Source organism: Pogona vitticeps, chromosome 4, assembly GCF_051106095.1.
Source record: "Pogona vitticeps strain Pit_001003342236 chromosome 4, PviZW2.1, whole genome shotgun sequence".
Taxonomy (NCBI): Eukaryota; Metazoa; Chordata; class Lepidosauria; order Squamata; family Agamidae; genus Pogona; species Pogona vitticeps.
The window spans coordinates 156,136,628-156,153,531 of record NC_135786.1 but is presented as its reverse complement, the minus strand read 5'-3'; the positions used below and the strand labels follow the sequence as shown (position 1 = coordinate 156,153,531).

At 43.0% G+C, this 16,904-nt stretch overlaps 1 protein-coding gene across 1 annotated transcript; it reads right to left on the bottom strand.

The window, feature by feature from the left end:
• Positions 1 to 2,438: 2,438 nt before the first annotated feature.
• On the bottom strand, positions 2,439 to 11,000 carry LOC140706843 (serpin B11). Its single transcript, XM_072998553.2, has 7 exons — positions 10,833 to 11,000; positions 10,103 to 10,159; positions 9,114 to 9,257; positions 6,124 to 6,241; positions 5,642 to 5,778; positions 5,136 to 5,291; positions 2,439 to 3,551 (listed from the first exon to the last, which is right to left on the bottom strand). Exons 1-7 carry the CDS (start codon positions 10,998 to 11,000, stop codon positions 3,141 to 3,143), a joined length of 1,191 nt encoding a protein of 396 aa, XP_072854654.2. The 3' UTR covers positions 2,439 to 3,140.
• Between the last annotated feature and the right edge of the window lie 5,904 nt (positions 11,001 to 16,904).

Sequence of the window (16,904 nt, the reverse complement as noted above, 5' to 3'; positions counted from 1 at the left end):
CGTATCCCACACGCTGGACACCAATCAATGTGACAACCCCAGACCTACTGGGATATGCCACAGTTTCACTAAGCTGCCACCAACCATTCCCTATAAGAAGTCACACAGACCAGGGATGGATTTTTAACAAATAAAGGAATAAGGTTTATTTAAACAACACACAGGGAAAATAAAATGATCAAGTGAATAAGATACAGTAACGTGGCTTAGTCTCAATCATGCATACACCAGTTTGGTTCACACAGAACACTTAACTTGAAGCACAGACCCTGAACCTATCAGTTCTGGCTAACCATACAGACACCTGAACCTATCAGGTTGGTACTGACTGACACACAGTAGTACCCTGTCTGACACACAGACTCCCACTCAAGCTTCTTCTCTCAGCTCTTCTCCAGCTTCTCCTTCCAGCTTCTCCACACACGCTACACATATATATACAGTACAGCCCCTCCTCCTGATGTCCCGCCTTCCACTCCCCATAGGATGGAACTTTCCCTCCAAACCCATGACAGACAGGTAACATCAGTGCTGTATGTAACACATATGATGGACAGGAGTAATGTGGACATTCCGCCACATACTGTATCAGATAAAAGTTTTTTAAAAAGCAGATGAGATGTTTACTTGTTTCATCTGCATCCTCCATCCAGCTCTTCCCTTTCAATAACAATCTACCCTGATTTAAGAGGCTTCTTCTCCCAAAGTTAGACAGTATGAGAAATGGTAAATGGTAAGGGCAGGGCAAAAGGTAAGATAAACAGTACTTTGAAAGGCTGGGACAGTTCTTGTGCCAGGGTAGGAGCCCCATTCTCCACTCAATTTCACAGCACAATAGTTTTGGTGACTTTTTTTTCTTTCCAACAGCGTTGTTCTTTGCCTTTAAATCTATGTTTAAGTATGGAAAATAATTCTTTGCTACGGTGGATGTAGGCAAAAAGTGCTAAGAACAAAATACCACTCCACTAACTTTAGATATGAATGTACCATCAAGTGGAAGTCTAGAAAATAAAAGCTATGTGTGGTGTCTGAGTGCAACTGAAGTATACAAATCAAAATGGTATACATCTCTCTCTCTATAGGTCTATATCTGCCTGCTTAATAGATGGACATTTTTACAATGGCAGTTTGGATACGAGATCTATGAATGATGTGCCACAAAATTAGTATCAATTTCCAAAAAGGTGTTGAGTGTAATGTGGTGTTTTTTCCACCATCCTCTAATTGGTGTGTGCTACCTGCAAACAACAGCCACTTCCAACCCCCTTCACTCAGTTTGGAGCTGCCATTTAACCTAGAATATCTTTTCCCCAAAATCAGGGAACATTCACTGTTCCCATTCCATTGCTGCTTTGGCATTGCCACATCCATGGGCTGAATCTACCCTCTCAATCAATCAATCAATCAATCAATCAATCAATCAATCAATCAATCAATCAATCAATCAATCAATCAATCAATCAATCAATCAATGTAAAGACACTTTTGGTGAAGTGCACCAAAAATAAAAAATGGTCCAGTATAAAAGTTCCTCTTATACAGGTGAAATTGCATTTCTGGGGAGAAGAATCTTCTCCTCTGATTCATGGTACCTAATTCTCAAGCTGGCCAAGGTGTTTCCTCATACTACAGTTGCTTCTCGGCAGAAAGAACTACCTGCACCTCTCCCAAATCTTGGCAGTGGAAGTCATAACTGAGTAAATAACAGACAGTTTGGTACACATGACCCTTCTCAAGGGCTGGGCAGTCCCAGAGGCTTTCCACTTGTAAGCTAAAAGGCATAGCAGCCATCCTGAGATGATAGAAGGCAAAGCCCACCCCTGATTCAGGTTCAGAGGAAGGCTCCCAACTGACTGGGTCATTTAGGGGCTCAAAGCCCTGAATGTTAATCAATACAAATGCCAACTTTTGCTGGAAGCCTTTATTTAGAGTTGATAGTGTTCCTTTCACTACAGTTCTATACAGTCATGCCCCGCTTTACGATTGCCCTGCATTACGACAATACCACATTACAATGACGTTTTTGCGATCGCTGTTGCGATTGCAAAACAATTGTCTGAATCGGGGTTTTTTTTGCTTTGCGATGATCATTTCCCTGCTACGGGAACCGATTCTTCGCAAAACGACGATTTTCCTACAGCTGATCGGTGGTTTCAAAATGGCCACTGGGGAAATAAAATGGCTCCCCGCTGTTTTCTGGGATGGATTCCTCGCAAGACAGCCACCGAAAATGGCCGCCCTATGGAGGATCTTCGCTGGACAGTGAGTTTCCAGCCCATTGGAACACATTGAAGAGGTTTCAATGCGTTTCAATGGGCTTTTTATTTTCACATTATGACATTTTCATTCTACAGCGATTTCGCTGGAACGAATTAACGTCATAATGCGAGGCACCACTGTAGATTATCATAATGCAGTCTTTAAGAACTTCCATAGGATACATGGAAAGAGTAAGAACCCCACAAAACATCTTCAGTGCTAAGGTAGGGGCCAAGTGGAAAAACCTCTGCAAGAGTTGCATTCTAGCTAATAAGCGAGGGTAATTACGATGATCAAAAAGTGGTCAAGGGAAGAGCATAGTTTTCTTAAGGCAGCAATAGACGAGGAGTGACTCTTGCCTCAGATGGACTGTTGTCACACTCAAAGCATGGTGGGTGCAACAAGAGGAAACCTATGTTTTCATCTGTTCATCATGACACTTTCTTCACCACCTCTAAAGTTCTCCTTTTTCAGAAGATTTTTTTAAAAATAATTTTCATTTGCAGCCCATGCCTACAGGATTTCCTCTTTTCCTCCCCAAGAAGAAGAACTTCAGAGGCAACCCAGGGAATTATGGTAGACTGTGCAAAACATTTCCCTTTTCCTTGAAGGAAAGAGGAAAAGTAACACACAAAGGGCTTGCAAGATGTCCCTGAATAAGCCGCCCCGAGTAGACATTGTCTAGAGGGGCGGGGTAAAAATCTAATAAATAAATAAATAAATAAAAGAAGAAGAAGAAGACCATTTTGGAATTTAGTCCTTTTTAATGAGGGGAACATTGGAAAACCTTAGCCCCGCAGAAAAGAGAATTTGGAAACAACTTTGACTGATTCCTGTTCTAAAGCATTCTGGTGTTCCAAAGCCGTGTGAATCTGTGTTGCTTATGGTGAGGAAAACCTACCAAGAAAGAGGATGCTCTGGGTTCTGTTGTGTCTTATAAAGAAAAGGAAGGGATGGTCAGCTCTACAGATTATAATATCTGGTACGCTTTTTGTACCTGTCTTCCCACGAGCGCCAGCTGCTGCCTCTGTTCCTTCTTCATTGACTTCAATATATGATCTATGAACGACCCTGGACAAAGATAGGTTTTGAGCATAACCTTCTGATATGCCCGATAAGTCAGATTTTCCTGGTATAAATACATCAGTAATTCCCGTGGCTTCTAAGACTGGTTGGAGAGCATACCTTTCCTCCAGCGTGAATTTCGGTAATGAAACTTCCACATAACATGGTTTCATGTTTGCAGAATTGGTCCATTCATGTAATTTTTCCCAGGTGAGTCCCCTGCCAAGCTGTCAAGAAAAAAAAACCAAATTAATGACAATTGAATTCGAGGGGAAAATATACAGTACTGTGAATGCAGGAAAGAAACACATTCATTAAACACAGGTGCAAGAAAAGTTGCAAAAAGAGGTGTGAAGCAGCACCTCTGTAAATCTATTCCATTTATTTGCAAATGCATCACATCAGCCTTTGCAATTGTATAAAGAACAAAACACTTCTGATCTCCCCCCCCACACACACAAAGATCCTTTGGCTTGCATGGAATCCCTTTCATCATAGAGAAGCTGTTGGGGGTCACGGGGGGGACGACAAGTCCTTAATTTCTAAAATCCCTGCTGGTAAAGTCATCACCAATTTCCAGCAGTCCCTAATGGCTTCCCCGGTGATCAAAGGGATTCCAAATCTGCTTTGGGATCTTTGAGAGGGGAGAACTAGAAATGACCTTGGATGATGACATCATTGGCCTTACGCACAGAAGTTGTGCAAAACGGATTGCAGCCATTCTGTGGAGATAACAAGAGAATAGTGAACCACAGCATAAACGCTCTACTGATTTCAGCACAGAACATTTTTGCTTCACAGGCCTGTTGGTTTCCTATTTTAGAGCATAAATATTTTAATACAATAGTTGCATTTATCTCCAGTTTTATCGTGATGCTAATGAAAAGGAGTGAGCGTTGGACTCACCGCTTCCATTTGCTTCCCATGTGGATTTGGGGAAGAGTTGAGATGCTTTTGCTTCCACTTCAAACTTCACCACAGTTTGTCATGTTGTCTGGACTACTAAACTGTGGCCATCATCACCTATGGCTAGTTTCATGCACTTCACATTAAAACATGGATGGGAAACCTTCAGTCTGTGGGCTGCATCTGGTTTACCAGTGTGGCTTCTTCTAATCCACAGAGCCTTTGGATTATTTCCTTCCTTGAAACCTTCCTTGATTATTTCCTTCCTTGAACTCCACATCTCTGGACAACCCGACCCAGGAATCCCATTCAGATTCCTGTATGGAATCTGGCATAAGAGGCAAAATGGATCCTGGGGATGTGACACAGACTGGAGGACAAAGGTGCAGAACAGGATTCCTTCAAGCAGCTTCTGAGACTGACTCTTCAGTGTACCCTAAGGCCACTGAAAGGCAAGGTCTCTGACTTCTATTCCAGAGTCCCAAAAGATACCATGTTCAAAGATACCTATATTCCACCAGATGACTATCTGAAGGGACAGGGACACATTCCTCCATCCAGTTCTTGGCCTAGACCATCTACTAATATGGCCAAAGTAGTTTTTGTCCCACTTCCAGCTCTAAAGCCAGACTAATACGGATCTATATCATCTGCTTCATCCAAGAATCGCAGGAGCTGGGAGGTCACAACATACTTAAGTTCCTACCTGAGAAGGGAATACTAGAGACTGGCCAGAAATGATCAGCTGCTATGGGGTTCAGGATGGGCTTTGGCCACTATGGTCTTACAACTTCCTATTTTTGGCATATTAAGATGCTGCCTTCTTGATCAGAAGTATTCATGGCTCCCCTTTCCCCTCTCTGCCTCTCCGCTCACCCCTGGGAAAAAAAATTAAAAACAATTACCTCCTCTGGATATTCTTTATTATTTGGCAGAAGAATGAACATACTCATTTCATTATTATCATAGGGAAGCTCAGCCACAGTCATCGATGGATTTCTTATTTCTGCCAATTTGTATATTCCCCGCCGAACCATCATGGGTACTTGTTTGACGTCATGCTGTAAAACAGGAAGCATCCCTTCAGTATCATGTACCAGTGGCAAAAGACATAATGGTGTGCACCATGGAGAATTGACTATGACAAGCCAGTTGTCATGACTCCAATGTTCTACATTTTTAGATCTCCACCTTAAGATCGGATGCCATCTGTTATCAGGCCAAAGACAAAAGCAAATCTTGATCTCTGTCATGCCATATAGATGCCACCCTCTGTCCTGCCAGGAGAAGGGACTGTTAAGCTTATTCTGAGTATTGCATATGCTGCAAACTCTGGAAAGGGCTGGCTTTTGTCAGAATCAACTGGATGAGAAACAATGGTTATTATCAGAAGCTTTTAGTCATATCATACCTTCAAAGTCCAAAAAGGTGCTTCATGGGTACGCTTTGGATCAAACTGCAGCTGCCACCTTCCTTTGAAATATATGATACTCATCAAGATCAGGGCAGCTGTTGGATCAATGTTCTCAATAAAGATCTTGATTTTACCTTTGTGAGATGAATACAATGCAAAATATTATCTTCTGACAGCTAAACATTTTCAGTAACTCACTTTTCTTTTTTTTCTTTTCTTTCTTTTCCTTTCTTTTTTGGCTGTTCTAAGTAGCAGTGAACAGGAATACACAAAATACACAACTAAACCACAGGGCAGCAGAGGAAACCAGAAGAGAAAAGAAGCCTCACTTCTATCCATTTTTCATTTAATAGAACGAAAAGAGAATGTTGCAGAGTTCCATCTGATATTAAGCTGTTTAACGGATGTGGGGGAAAATAACCATCTACTCCTAGATGACCTCACAGAAAATAAGAGAGAAGTGAGATATCATCCCTTACCATTTGTTTGGCTTTCAGCCCAGGAATTAATCTTCATTCTAGTTTCCTCAGTTGTATACCTAAAGTCAGCTGCTTCCAACCCAGCATGGTACAGCTCTGTTGTGCAATCCAAATAATCCTGTATAGAATTGGACAAACAAACAAACAAGGTAATGGAATGATTAAGTTTCACAAGCAGTTAACATGAACCTCCTTTTTAACTGTTCAGTGCAGGAATAGGGAACCATTAGCCCACCAGGTAATTTCACTTTCATCTACCATGATCAATAATAGGCACCCATGTGAATGCCACAGAACCAATCCAGTCAAATTTAGAACTCATTAAAATAAAATAAAACCACATCTCTATATGTGTGAAAAAAGGTCACCTCCTTTCATCTTGCACTCCTTGTAATTGATTATTTTGACTTAATGGTATTGATGTTGAATAAGAGCTCAAGATGTCCAACTGTACAGTATGTGCGAAAGGGATGCCAATTTGAGCATATTATATGTTGAAGGTTTTAGAACCTGTTGCATACTGTATTGCTTGTAATGGTAACTACAGTATGAGCTGTGCTCCATACGGGGAGTTCAACAGAACATGATGAGACTTTCTCCTCTCAGCCTTTTCCCCCAATCCCTCTTGGTGATTTTTTTATCAATTTCCTGTTATGGAGAAGGGTTGGTAGAGATATCAGTAGATATGCTGCAAGATGACCTCCTGAGGGAGGCCGACAGGGTCAATATGGCCTTGTTGGTCCTCCTCGATATCTCAGCGACCTTTGACCATGGTATCTTCCTGGGGCGGTTCTCCGAGTTGGGGATTGGTGGCCTTGCTTTGGTGTGGCTCCGTTCCTTCTTGAAGGACCATCCCCAGAGAGTGCAGCTTGGTGAGATGAATTCCACCCTGTGGATCCTCAATTGTGGGGTTCTGCAATGGTCGATCATCCCACCAATGCTATTTAAAATGAGCTGGGTGTCATCAGTACCCTACCGCTCCCTTTTTCCAACTGCAGTAGATGATATTCCGACCCTTGAATGCTGCTTCGGGACCGTCCTTAGGTGGATGAGGGCAAATGGACTGAGGTTAAATCCAGACAAGATGGAAATCTTCCACATGGGCAGCCCTGGCATCAGTGGGTTGGGAAACTCCCTCTCCTTCAGGAGAGTGACTCTTCCCATGAAGAGTGAGGTTTGCAGCTCGGGCATCTGCCTGGACCCGGATCTCACCCTGGAAACCCAGGTGACAAATGTGGTCCGAGCAGCACATTTCCATCTTTGGAGGATTGCCCAGCTGCGTCCCTATCTAGATACGGGTGCACTCACGTTGCTGATTCATGCCCTTGTAATCTCAAGAATAGACTACTGTAGTGCTCTCTATGTGGGGCTACCTTTGAGGTTGATATGGAGACTTCAACTGGTCCAAAATTCAGTGGCCAGATTAATAATTAGGTGAAGAACTTCCAGCACATCTCCCCCACTCTGGCCGCCCTTCATTGGCTACCGATTCCTTTTTGCATTGACTTCAAGGTTATGATGATAACATTCAAAGCCCTAAACAGTTTAGGACCTCGGTACCTGTCAGAACGCCTGCTCCCAGCCAGTTCTGTCCATAATACCCGTTCTTCACAGGCAGGGCAATTGAAGGCCTTGACCCTGAAGGAGGCTCGGAGGGAAAGAACAAAAAAACAGGCCTTCTCGGCCATCATCCCCTGCCTGTGGAACAATCTGCCGACTGAGATCTGCCTGGCATCCTCACTGGATGGGTTCAAACAAGCATTGAAGACTTGGCTCTTCTGCCAGACTTTCCCTCAGTATTAGGTTTTTGAGATCTTGGCCTCCCTTTTGCCATCCTTTTTGCCATTCCTTTCATCATCCTTTTTACCAGCTCCATTCCCATCTGTTTTAATTTATCCTGCTGGTTATTATATTTGTTGAGTGTATGTATTATTATTATTTTTTAAAATCCTGTTTTGATATTGTACTGTTTATCTTGTTGTTAGCTGCCCAGAGTGGCCTGGTTGCCAGATGGCGCGGGGTATAAATCAGTCAATCAACCAACCAAACAAACAAATTGCTGCAGTGGAGCAATTAAAATTAATGGAGCTAGTAGTCAGGAATAAGTTAATTCCTATGATTTTCAGTGAGTTTCCTCTAAAGATGATTAAACTTGAATCCACCCAGGCATCTGTACTCCAAAAGAATTCCCACAGAATGATCCCAATCAATTGTCAATTAAGCTATTGGTTTTCCAGTCAAGGGATGAGCACTGAAAGCCAGGGAGACTCACTGCCTGTCAGCTGATTCTTCTTGCTCTTCTCTGCATGCCCTCGTCTCTGTCCCAGGCCTGTGTTGAAGATGATCTTTACTTACATCACTCCCTTCTCCCAGTCTCCTTCTCATGTTGCTCAAATTGCTGTTTAAATGTCACTATCACATACTTGTTGCCGATTCCCTTCATTTCATAGCTCCAATGTTCATGTTGTATTTCCAAACCCCAGTACACACACACAAACACAGAGAGAAACACACAAATTGTGTGTGGATTGTAATACTGTTTACCCAGAGGATATATCCCTGGGCAGTTTATAAGTTAAATATGTAGGCTACACATTGCCCCTCCAGTGAACTGGTTACTTATTTTACTGACCTTGGAAGGACTGAAGGCTGAGTCTACCTTGAATCAGCTACTGGGGACTGAGCCATGGGTCATGAGCACAGTTTTGGCTGCAGTACAGCAGTTTAACCACTGCACCATGAGGCTCCATATTCCATAACTATATGCCAGGGTGGAAAGGCTCTAAGGTGTCCATTTGTTTTCATGAAATGTTATGAAAATCACTTGTCCATCTCTTAATGAGAGAAGGAGATCTTTAATGGAATAGGCACTGTGAATTTTTATGCAAATAGCAGTTCTACGAAACCCATGCTGTTCCTGTTATTGAGTAATCAATACTGGATGGAGGTGCAAGGTTGTGGGCAAACATTTGTGCAGCAATGATTCTCACCTGACAGAATCTGAAAGTGTCCGACCCATACAGCTTGTTGACAATATTCAGAGCATAATTTTTGGTATGCGTGTTGATGGCAGATAAGAGTGCCTGGAATTGTTCATGAGGTCCTCCAGGCTGGTCACAGCAAGCCCCTGCAACCTTGAAACAACAAAGACAGTTTAAGCAGATCCCATTTTTCTCTGACTCTCCAGACCAACAGTTAAAATAAGTAAGGCACCAGACAGAACCAACAACTGATTTATAAGAAGGACTCAGGAAAACAACTCTCAAAGTTGGAGCAACCATACATCCCTCTTGTTGACTGCAACACTTACTTCTTCCAAGATTGAGACACATCACCTTCCATAGTAAAGTGTGATTTCCAGGCATATGCTGCACTTTTCTTTGCCTTCTGTGCACTAGTGCACATCCTGCTGAACAATTTCTTTTATACTCTTTCAATTAATGGCATTATTATGCCTGTCCCCAAAAGAGCTCCTTATGATTGCTGAGTTTTAAAAAGCAACCCAAGACCATGCTTGAACTTGGCAGGATGTTCTCTGCTGACCCTATAGCATATACAGTAGAGCGGTGCTCCCCAACTTTGGGCCTCCAGATGTTCTTGGACTACAGCTCCCTGAAGCCTTCACCACCACCTCTGCTGGCCAGGATTTCTGGGAGTTGAAGTCCAAGAACATCTGGAGGCCCAAGGTTGGGGACCACTGCAGTAGAGTGAGAGGCCCCATGTTATATGCTAATAAATTATACATCGGTGTTGAGTCTTGTTACTGCACATTTTAAGCACCAAAAGTGCTTTGCACACATTATTTCAACAATTCATACTGCAGCCTTGTATGGCAGATTAATACAATCCTATTGTTGTCAGACCTTCTTTGTCCTATGAGTTTCTTTAGTATTTCAGACAGATATTCTGCTGATGTCTATGCCTTCTCTCCCCAGCTGAACTAGGGACAGAGACACATTGTGATCAAGAATGCTCTTACAGGAATGTCTGCAGATTTGTGGGGAGGCCATCCAGTGATCTCATTGAAGTGAAGAGCCTGCAATGCAAAATATAAAATGAGAGATTTGTCCGGTGATCACTGTAATTGCAGCATCCTCTTTCATCCTAATTCCATACACCAAAATAAATAGTGATAGCTTCTGCCTAATGATAGGGACTGGCCCTTTTACATGGATGAGTCGAAGACATTCCTCAGGATATAATAGAATCCTATTTCATGGAATTGAGAAGCACTGCTTGGTGTTGTTTCCTACAGAACAACTGAATCCTTCATCCATAACTAATCTATTGCTTTTGGGTGTGATGGAAATCACAGTCCTATCATCACTGTTGATCTAAGTTTCCCCCCTTATCCTGGTCATCAATGTAGTGGAAATTTGAGAGAGCAATCATGTTAGGGAAAATTGAATCAGAAGACTACTTGAAGATGAATCAATCACAGGATAGCCTTTAAACTGGAAGTAGCCTGATGGCACACAACAACAACAACACCAATTGTATGTCAATGGAATCTGGGAAGGCCAGGAAGAGGAGATGCCAGCAAAATATCCCTATTATTCAGGGCAAGAGTTCAGGCTATTGACAAGAAAAGCTACCCGCCGCAAGCATTACCCAAGGATTATCACACTGCTGGAATAACATGTGCCCCATATTATAATGTTGAAATATAAGATATTTCTGAAACAGAAGTGTAGTTTGAGACCACCTACCCTTTCCATCTGCTTGGCAGTTTCCCCACGGGCACCAAGAGAGACCATGCTCAAAGCAGCAGAGATAGTCAAAGGGGAGAAGGAGATGTTTCCATCAGAGCTTTCTTTCAGCAGGTTTTTGAAAATATCCACACCGAATTTATCAATTGCCTGAACGAGAGTACTCATGGTGTAAGTGACGATACCTGTCACAAAAGCAACGCAATACATTCAGCTACTCCACTCCTCTGAAGATACTGGCCACAGAGACTGGTGAAATGTCAGGAAGAACAACCTTCAGAACACGGCCAAAGAGCCCAAAAAACCCACAACAACCATTAGATCCCGGCCATGAAAGCCTTCACGAATACCATACATTCAGCGAGTCTCATGCACCTCTAGTGTTTGAAAACAAGGTGGAATGTCCAAGCTTCACAATCCGGCTTGTGATTTGGGCTTGTTCAAATAAATTGTAATTTAAAATATCCATAGTTTGCAAGAAACTGTGGAGATTTTTTAACTATGACACAATCAACTATATGTTCCTTCAAGGGAGAAATATATGCTTTAAAAACCAAGTGGAGGCCACCTGCCAGGACCTGGACCACAACAATTTAGCAGTTGATTGGCTTGTGACATCCACTGCCCTGGCTTGTCCACTCATATTACATGCTCTTTCATCCTCTGAGGTTGAGAAGGAGCTTGATTGCTGTAGGGCCAGTAAAACCTCCCTAGATCGTAGCCTGGGGATACATCTGGACCCGGCGCTCACCATGGAAACACAGGTGGCATCGGTGGTCCACTCCGCCTTTTTCCATCTTTGGCGGATAGCCCGGCTGCAACCTTATCTCGACACAGGGTCGCTCACTACCTTGGTGCATGCGCTCGTAATCTCTAGATTAGACCACTGTAACACACTCTACGTGGGGCTACCTTTGAGGTTGACGCGGAAACTCCAAGTGGTGCAGAATGCAGCGGCCAGGCTCCTTAGTGGAGCGAGAAAATTCCATCATATTTCTCCTATTCTGGCCGCGTTGCATTGGCTGCCCATTCGGTTCCGCGTTGACTTCGAAGTTCTAATGCTTACATATAAAGCCGTAAACGGTTTAGGGCCTCGATACTTGGCGGAAAGCCTACTCCCACCAAGTTCTACCCGTGTCACTCGTGCGAGCCAGGAGGTGAGGCTGAGGAGCCTGACGCCGAGGGAGGCCCGGAAGAAAAAAACAAGAAACCGGCCCTTCTCGGCGGTGGCTCCTCGCCTCTGGAACAACTTGCCTCCTGAGATTCGCGCGGCTCCCTTGCTGGGCAACTTTAAGAAACAACTGAAAACGTGGATGTTTCGGCAGGCCTTCCCTTCAGTCAATCCCAGCTAATCCCCTCCAGTCAATCCCTGATGTTTCCTTTCTCTCTCCTTACTGTGAGTCACTCTGTTTTCCATCTTGTTGCAGCTGTTTATTTATAATAATTCATGTATTTATATATTTTATGTTGTACGCCGCCTAGAGTGGTCGTAACTGACTAGCTAGGCGGGATATAAATAAATAAATAAATAAATAAATAAATAAATAAATAAATAAATAAATAAATAAATAAATAAATAAATAAATAAATAAATAAATAAATAAATAAATAAATCGTTGCCCAGTCTGGCTTTTATAAGCTGCCAGTCAGATAGCAATGAAACGGGCCACTTTGATCATTGGTGCTTCTTTCCTTGAGGATCAGGTCCCCTCAGCCTTCAAGGAGATGCTTATTAGGCCCATGGGGGGGGGGGAGAACTTGGCAGCGGATCATTATAGTAACTATCATCCCATAGCCAATGTTCCTTTTTTAAAGCAAGCTAGTGCAGAGGCTGGTTGCTGACTGGCTTCAGGAACTCTTCGATGAAACCAGTGCCTTCAATCCATTCCAGACTGGGTTCAGGCACAGAGACAGCATTGGTTGCCCTGCCCCTCTTGGGGAGACCCTCTGGACTGCATATCAGTGGCCTGGCCTTATCTGGGCTTCAGTTCTTCCTGGAGGACCATCCTCAGAGAGTGCAACTAGGAGAGATTGCCTCCACCCTATGGACTCTCAATTGTTGAGTCCCTCAGTGGTTAATCATCTCCCCGTTGCTATTTAATATCTATATGAGGCTCCTGGGGAAGTCATCGAGAGATCTGGAGTTTTAAAAAGAGAGATCCTCTGTGTATAAGCCCGTTAAGTGAAACCCCACCCTCCACCGCTGTGCAGCAAAAAATTTCAACTAAAACACACCACATTTTTATTCCCAAGACTTTTTTCTTGGTCACCATAAGGAATATGCATACTGTATATACACAGAGGATCTCTCTTTTTAAAAAGAGTCTTTCTTAAATATTCAATATATTACGGTTATAATTTTAATTATAATTTAATATGGTCATTCTGTCATGGTTCTCTAATACATGCCTGACCAATAGACCACGTTCTCTGGATACTCAAAGCTTCATTTTACATAAGAAGAGAAAAATCTTACTGACACTTACCTTTTTTCTGTGGAGGAGTTTCTAAGAGTACCTGACAGATGGGTCTGATCAGATAGATGCCTCCATTTGGAGGTACTGATATTTAAAGGTGTAAATTTGCATAAGATTGAAGACAGTTCCTACAAACAACACTGGAAGTTCCTGGAATGCATCTGTCAGCAGGACAGGAAGCAATTTGGAGAGACAGCCAAAGATGAAGACCAATTAGTCAAATTGTGGATACTCACATGTTGCAACCTGTGATGAGAAAGGACCAGAGTTCTCTTTTAAGTTGTCTCTCTCCAGGAATGGACTCCTTGATTTAGGGCAGAAGCATTTTTGGAATGCACTCTGGTTACAAAACAAGGAAGGGAGGTCATTCTGGCAGTGATGAACCAGGAAAAGAAAACAATCTGGCTGGACGAGAGCCGATGGGAAGGTAGCAGAAGCCACAGAAATGGGCGTGATCGTTGCAACACCCCTTGGAAGTTGCTGTGACCAAGGATGCTACAAATATTAGCTGATTTTCCCATCCTGCTTGAAAAATAGTATCAGGTTACGTTTGAATCACATCCAGGAAAGGCCTGTTAAGCCCTGCAAGACTTTTCACTTCAGCATGAGAGTGATAAAGCCCACCTTTTGGCAGCATCTACATCCACCTTCCGAAAAGGAACCCTAAGTTTGATAATGTCACCAAATGGGGTAAAACCCTTTGACACTTTTTGTTCTTTCCTGCATGAAATCAGCAAACTTTTACATCCCAAGTTCTTTAGAAAGAAGTAGCTGTGCTAGTCTGTCTCACTGTGTTGGCAAAATTAAAGTGGGGGAAAAATGAATAATAGGAATTATTTGTTTTATTTTTTTACACTTTAGATGGTTTGTTATGCGTTACTGCTTTGACTGAGTTTTTAGTACTTCTCTTTACAAGATGGGAGGAATTCTATTGTGGGGGTCTTGGAATTACAATCAGCAAATGAAACCACCCTGAATACTCCATGCTCAGAGGCTGACTTTGCCCCTTAACTGGGGAACTGTCTGCTACTATGTAAACAAAGCAGAACATAATGGGCAGGACAAAGTATTTCTAAGAAGGGGATAAACTTTGTTACATGTTGAGAGAGAAAAAGCAACACATTCAAACCAACCTGCCTGCAACTAAGAAAAATCACAGACAGGTCTCTGGGCACAAACGCACATGTGCGTGCACGCGTACGTGTGCACACGCACGCGCACACACGCACACACAGAGAGGGAGGGAGGGAGGGAGGGAGGGAGAAAGACAGACAGAGAGAGAGAGAATGGGATCAGAAAACAGGCATTTCTGGATAATCAACACGTTTTCGTTTGTTTGTTTAGTTGTTTAGTCATGTCCGACTCCTCATGACCCCATGGACCAGAGCACGTCAGGCCCTCCTATCTTCCACTGCCTCCCGGAATTGTGTCAAATTCATGTTGGTTGCTTCGCAGACACTATCCAGCCATCTCATCCTTGGTCTTCCCCTTCTCCTCTTGCCGTCACACTTTCCTAACATCAAGTTTTTTCCCCCAAAGAGTCTTTTCTTCTCATGAGATGGCCAAAGTACTGGAGCCTCAGCTTCAGGATCTGTCCTTCCAGTGAGCACTCATGGTTGATTTCCTTTAGAACTGATAGGTTTGTTCTCCTTGCAGTCAGCCAAACAGAATCATAACCCCTGAAGTGAGTTGGCCTTTGTAACCATGATTCTATGCACATCTAGCTATTTCTCGACTCCCATTGTCCACTCTTGGCCAACCGGAGATGGGAAGATCCAAGAGAGACAAGGGAAGTGCTTGCCATTAATTTCAACATTCAAAATCAACCTGATTGACTGACATCATTGTGCCACCAGTAGCCTCACTATTGACATTACATACTATGTTTCTTTGGGTGTTACACTTTCCAGCCTCTTCAGGCATAGATGTTGCAACCATGTAACACACATTCAACTTCTGAATTGTTTTGCTTGCTGATGACACAGGTCGGTAAAATGAGTACCCAGCTTGCTGGGGGGGCAATGTGTAGCCTGTATAATTAAATTGTAAACCGCCCGGAGAGTGCTTGTAGCGCTATGGGGCGGTATATAATTCCAATAAATAAATAAATAAATAAATAAATACACTGTCATGACAATGCCCTTTAAAAATCTTTGGCTACCTGAGCAACTACTAATCCAAGAATGGCCAGAAGGCTGAGAGGCAAATGTTTGAATCACCTCCAGGTAATTCAAAGAGAGGAGACTTTGAGGAAGGTGAGAAGACTGGTAGAGGACCTTCTGATGTGCGGCCTAAAAATCTCTGGAACACATCCTACTTGTAGGTACAGAGGTGCCTCGCTAGACAGTTACCCTGCATGACAGTTTTTTCGCTAGACAGTGGCTTTTTGCGATCGCTATAGCTATTCGCAAATTAGTGATTCCTATGGGGGAATTTCGCTGGACAATATTTGGTCCCTGCTTCACAAACTGATTTTTGCTAGACAACAATTTTGACAGCTCCCGCCATGCTCGCAAACAGGTGTTTTCAGGACCAAAGCTTCGCAAGACAGCGATTTAAACAGCTGATCGGCGGGCGGTTCACAAAGCGGCTTTCCTATGGCCAATCTTTGCTAGACAACAATGATTCTTCCCCATTGGAACTCATTAAATAGGTTTCAATGCATTCCAAAGGGGAAATGCTTTTCACTAGACAATGATTTTGCTAAACAGCGATTTCAGTGGAATGGATTATCATCGTCTAGCAAGGCACCACTGTAGAGGATTTTTTAAGTGGTAGGTTTCATGAAGTGTTCAGGGCCTCCCAGACTCTGGATGGTAGTTTTCAGCAGGTGGATCTTCCACATGATCAAGTGGAGAGAGCAGAGCTTTGGGCCAAGTCTGTTTCCATTGTGCTTTGTGAGGAAATTTGGTCAAAGGGGCAGAATCTGTCACTCCTTGGCTGATGTTAGAGGAAAACCAGGCTTGGCACACTCACTATGTTGTAATTAGGATACAGTCCACATTGTTGCTTCGAAAGATGGGCACAAAATGAATTACAAAGAAAACAAACAAACAAACCTACCAATCAGGCCATTTTGTGGTTCATTTCAGGGCACTTTGGGGAAATGTTTCTGCCCAGAATGAAACAAAATGACAAGTGACTATCGGCATTGGCGATCCATATACTTTGTTTTGGGCGCATCATCTCTGGCCAGACAGCTTAGTACCATTCAAAGAATTCCCTAGGTGTTGCTGGGGTGGACCTAGAGAATCCTTTGTGTAGCAGTGATTATTAAGTAAGGCAGCCAATCATAGAGCTCCAGGTCTGCTCTCTGGGAGTAGCTGGTTATAGGAGCCACACCCTGAGCAGCTCAGCTGAAGCTTTCACTTTTGCTGCAGTCAGCATGAGAAGAGGATGCTCACTAATCCATTTGTCCTGCTGCCTTTCTCTTCCTTTCCCAGTGCAAAATACCATACCTTGCTCATTACTGCACTTGATCAATTAAAACTAAGAGGTCTAGTTGTCAGGAATACAACATTTACCTGTTCTATTTTAGAACATGAATAATTATTTTAATAAAATGGTTGCATTTATCTCTCATTTTCTCTTGAGG

What these genes read in the sequence shown, in the direction of transcription:
- LOC140706843 (XM_072998553.2), bottom strand. Translation starts at nt 11,000, where the DNA reads ATGAGTACTCTCGTTCAGGCAATTGATAAATTCGGTGTGGATATTTTC. An exon ending in ACAAATCTGCAGACATTCCT is followed by an intron (nt 9,258 to 10,102) that starts GTAAGAGCATTC and finishes TGTTGTTTCAAG; the next exon opens with GTTGCAGGGGCTTGCTGTGA. An exon ending in GGCTGAAAGCCAAACAAATG is followed by an intron (nt 5,779 to 6,123) that starts GTAAGGGATGAT and finishes CATCTCACAAAG; the next exon opens with GTAAAATCAAGATCTTTATT.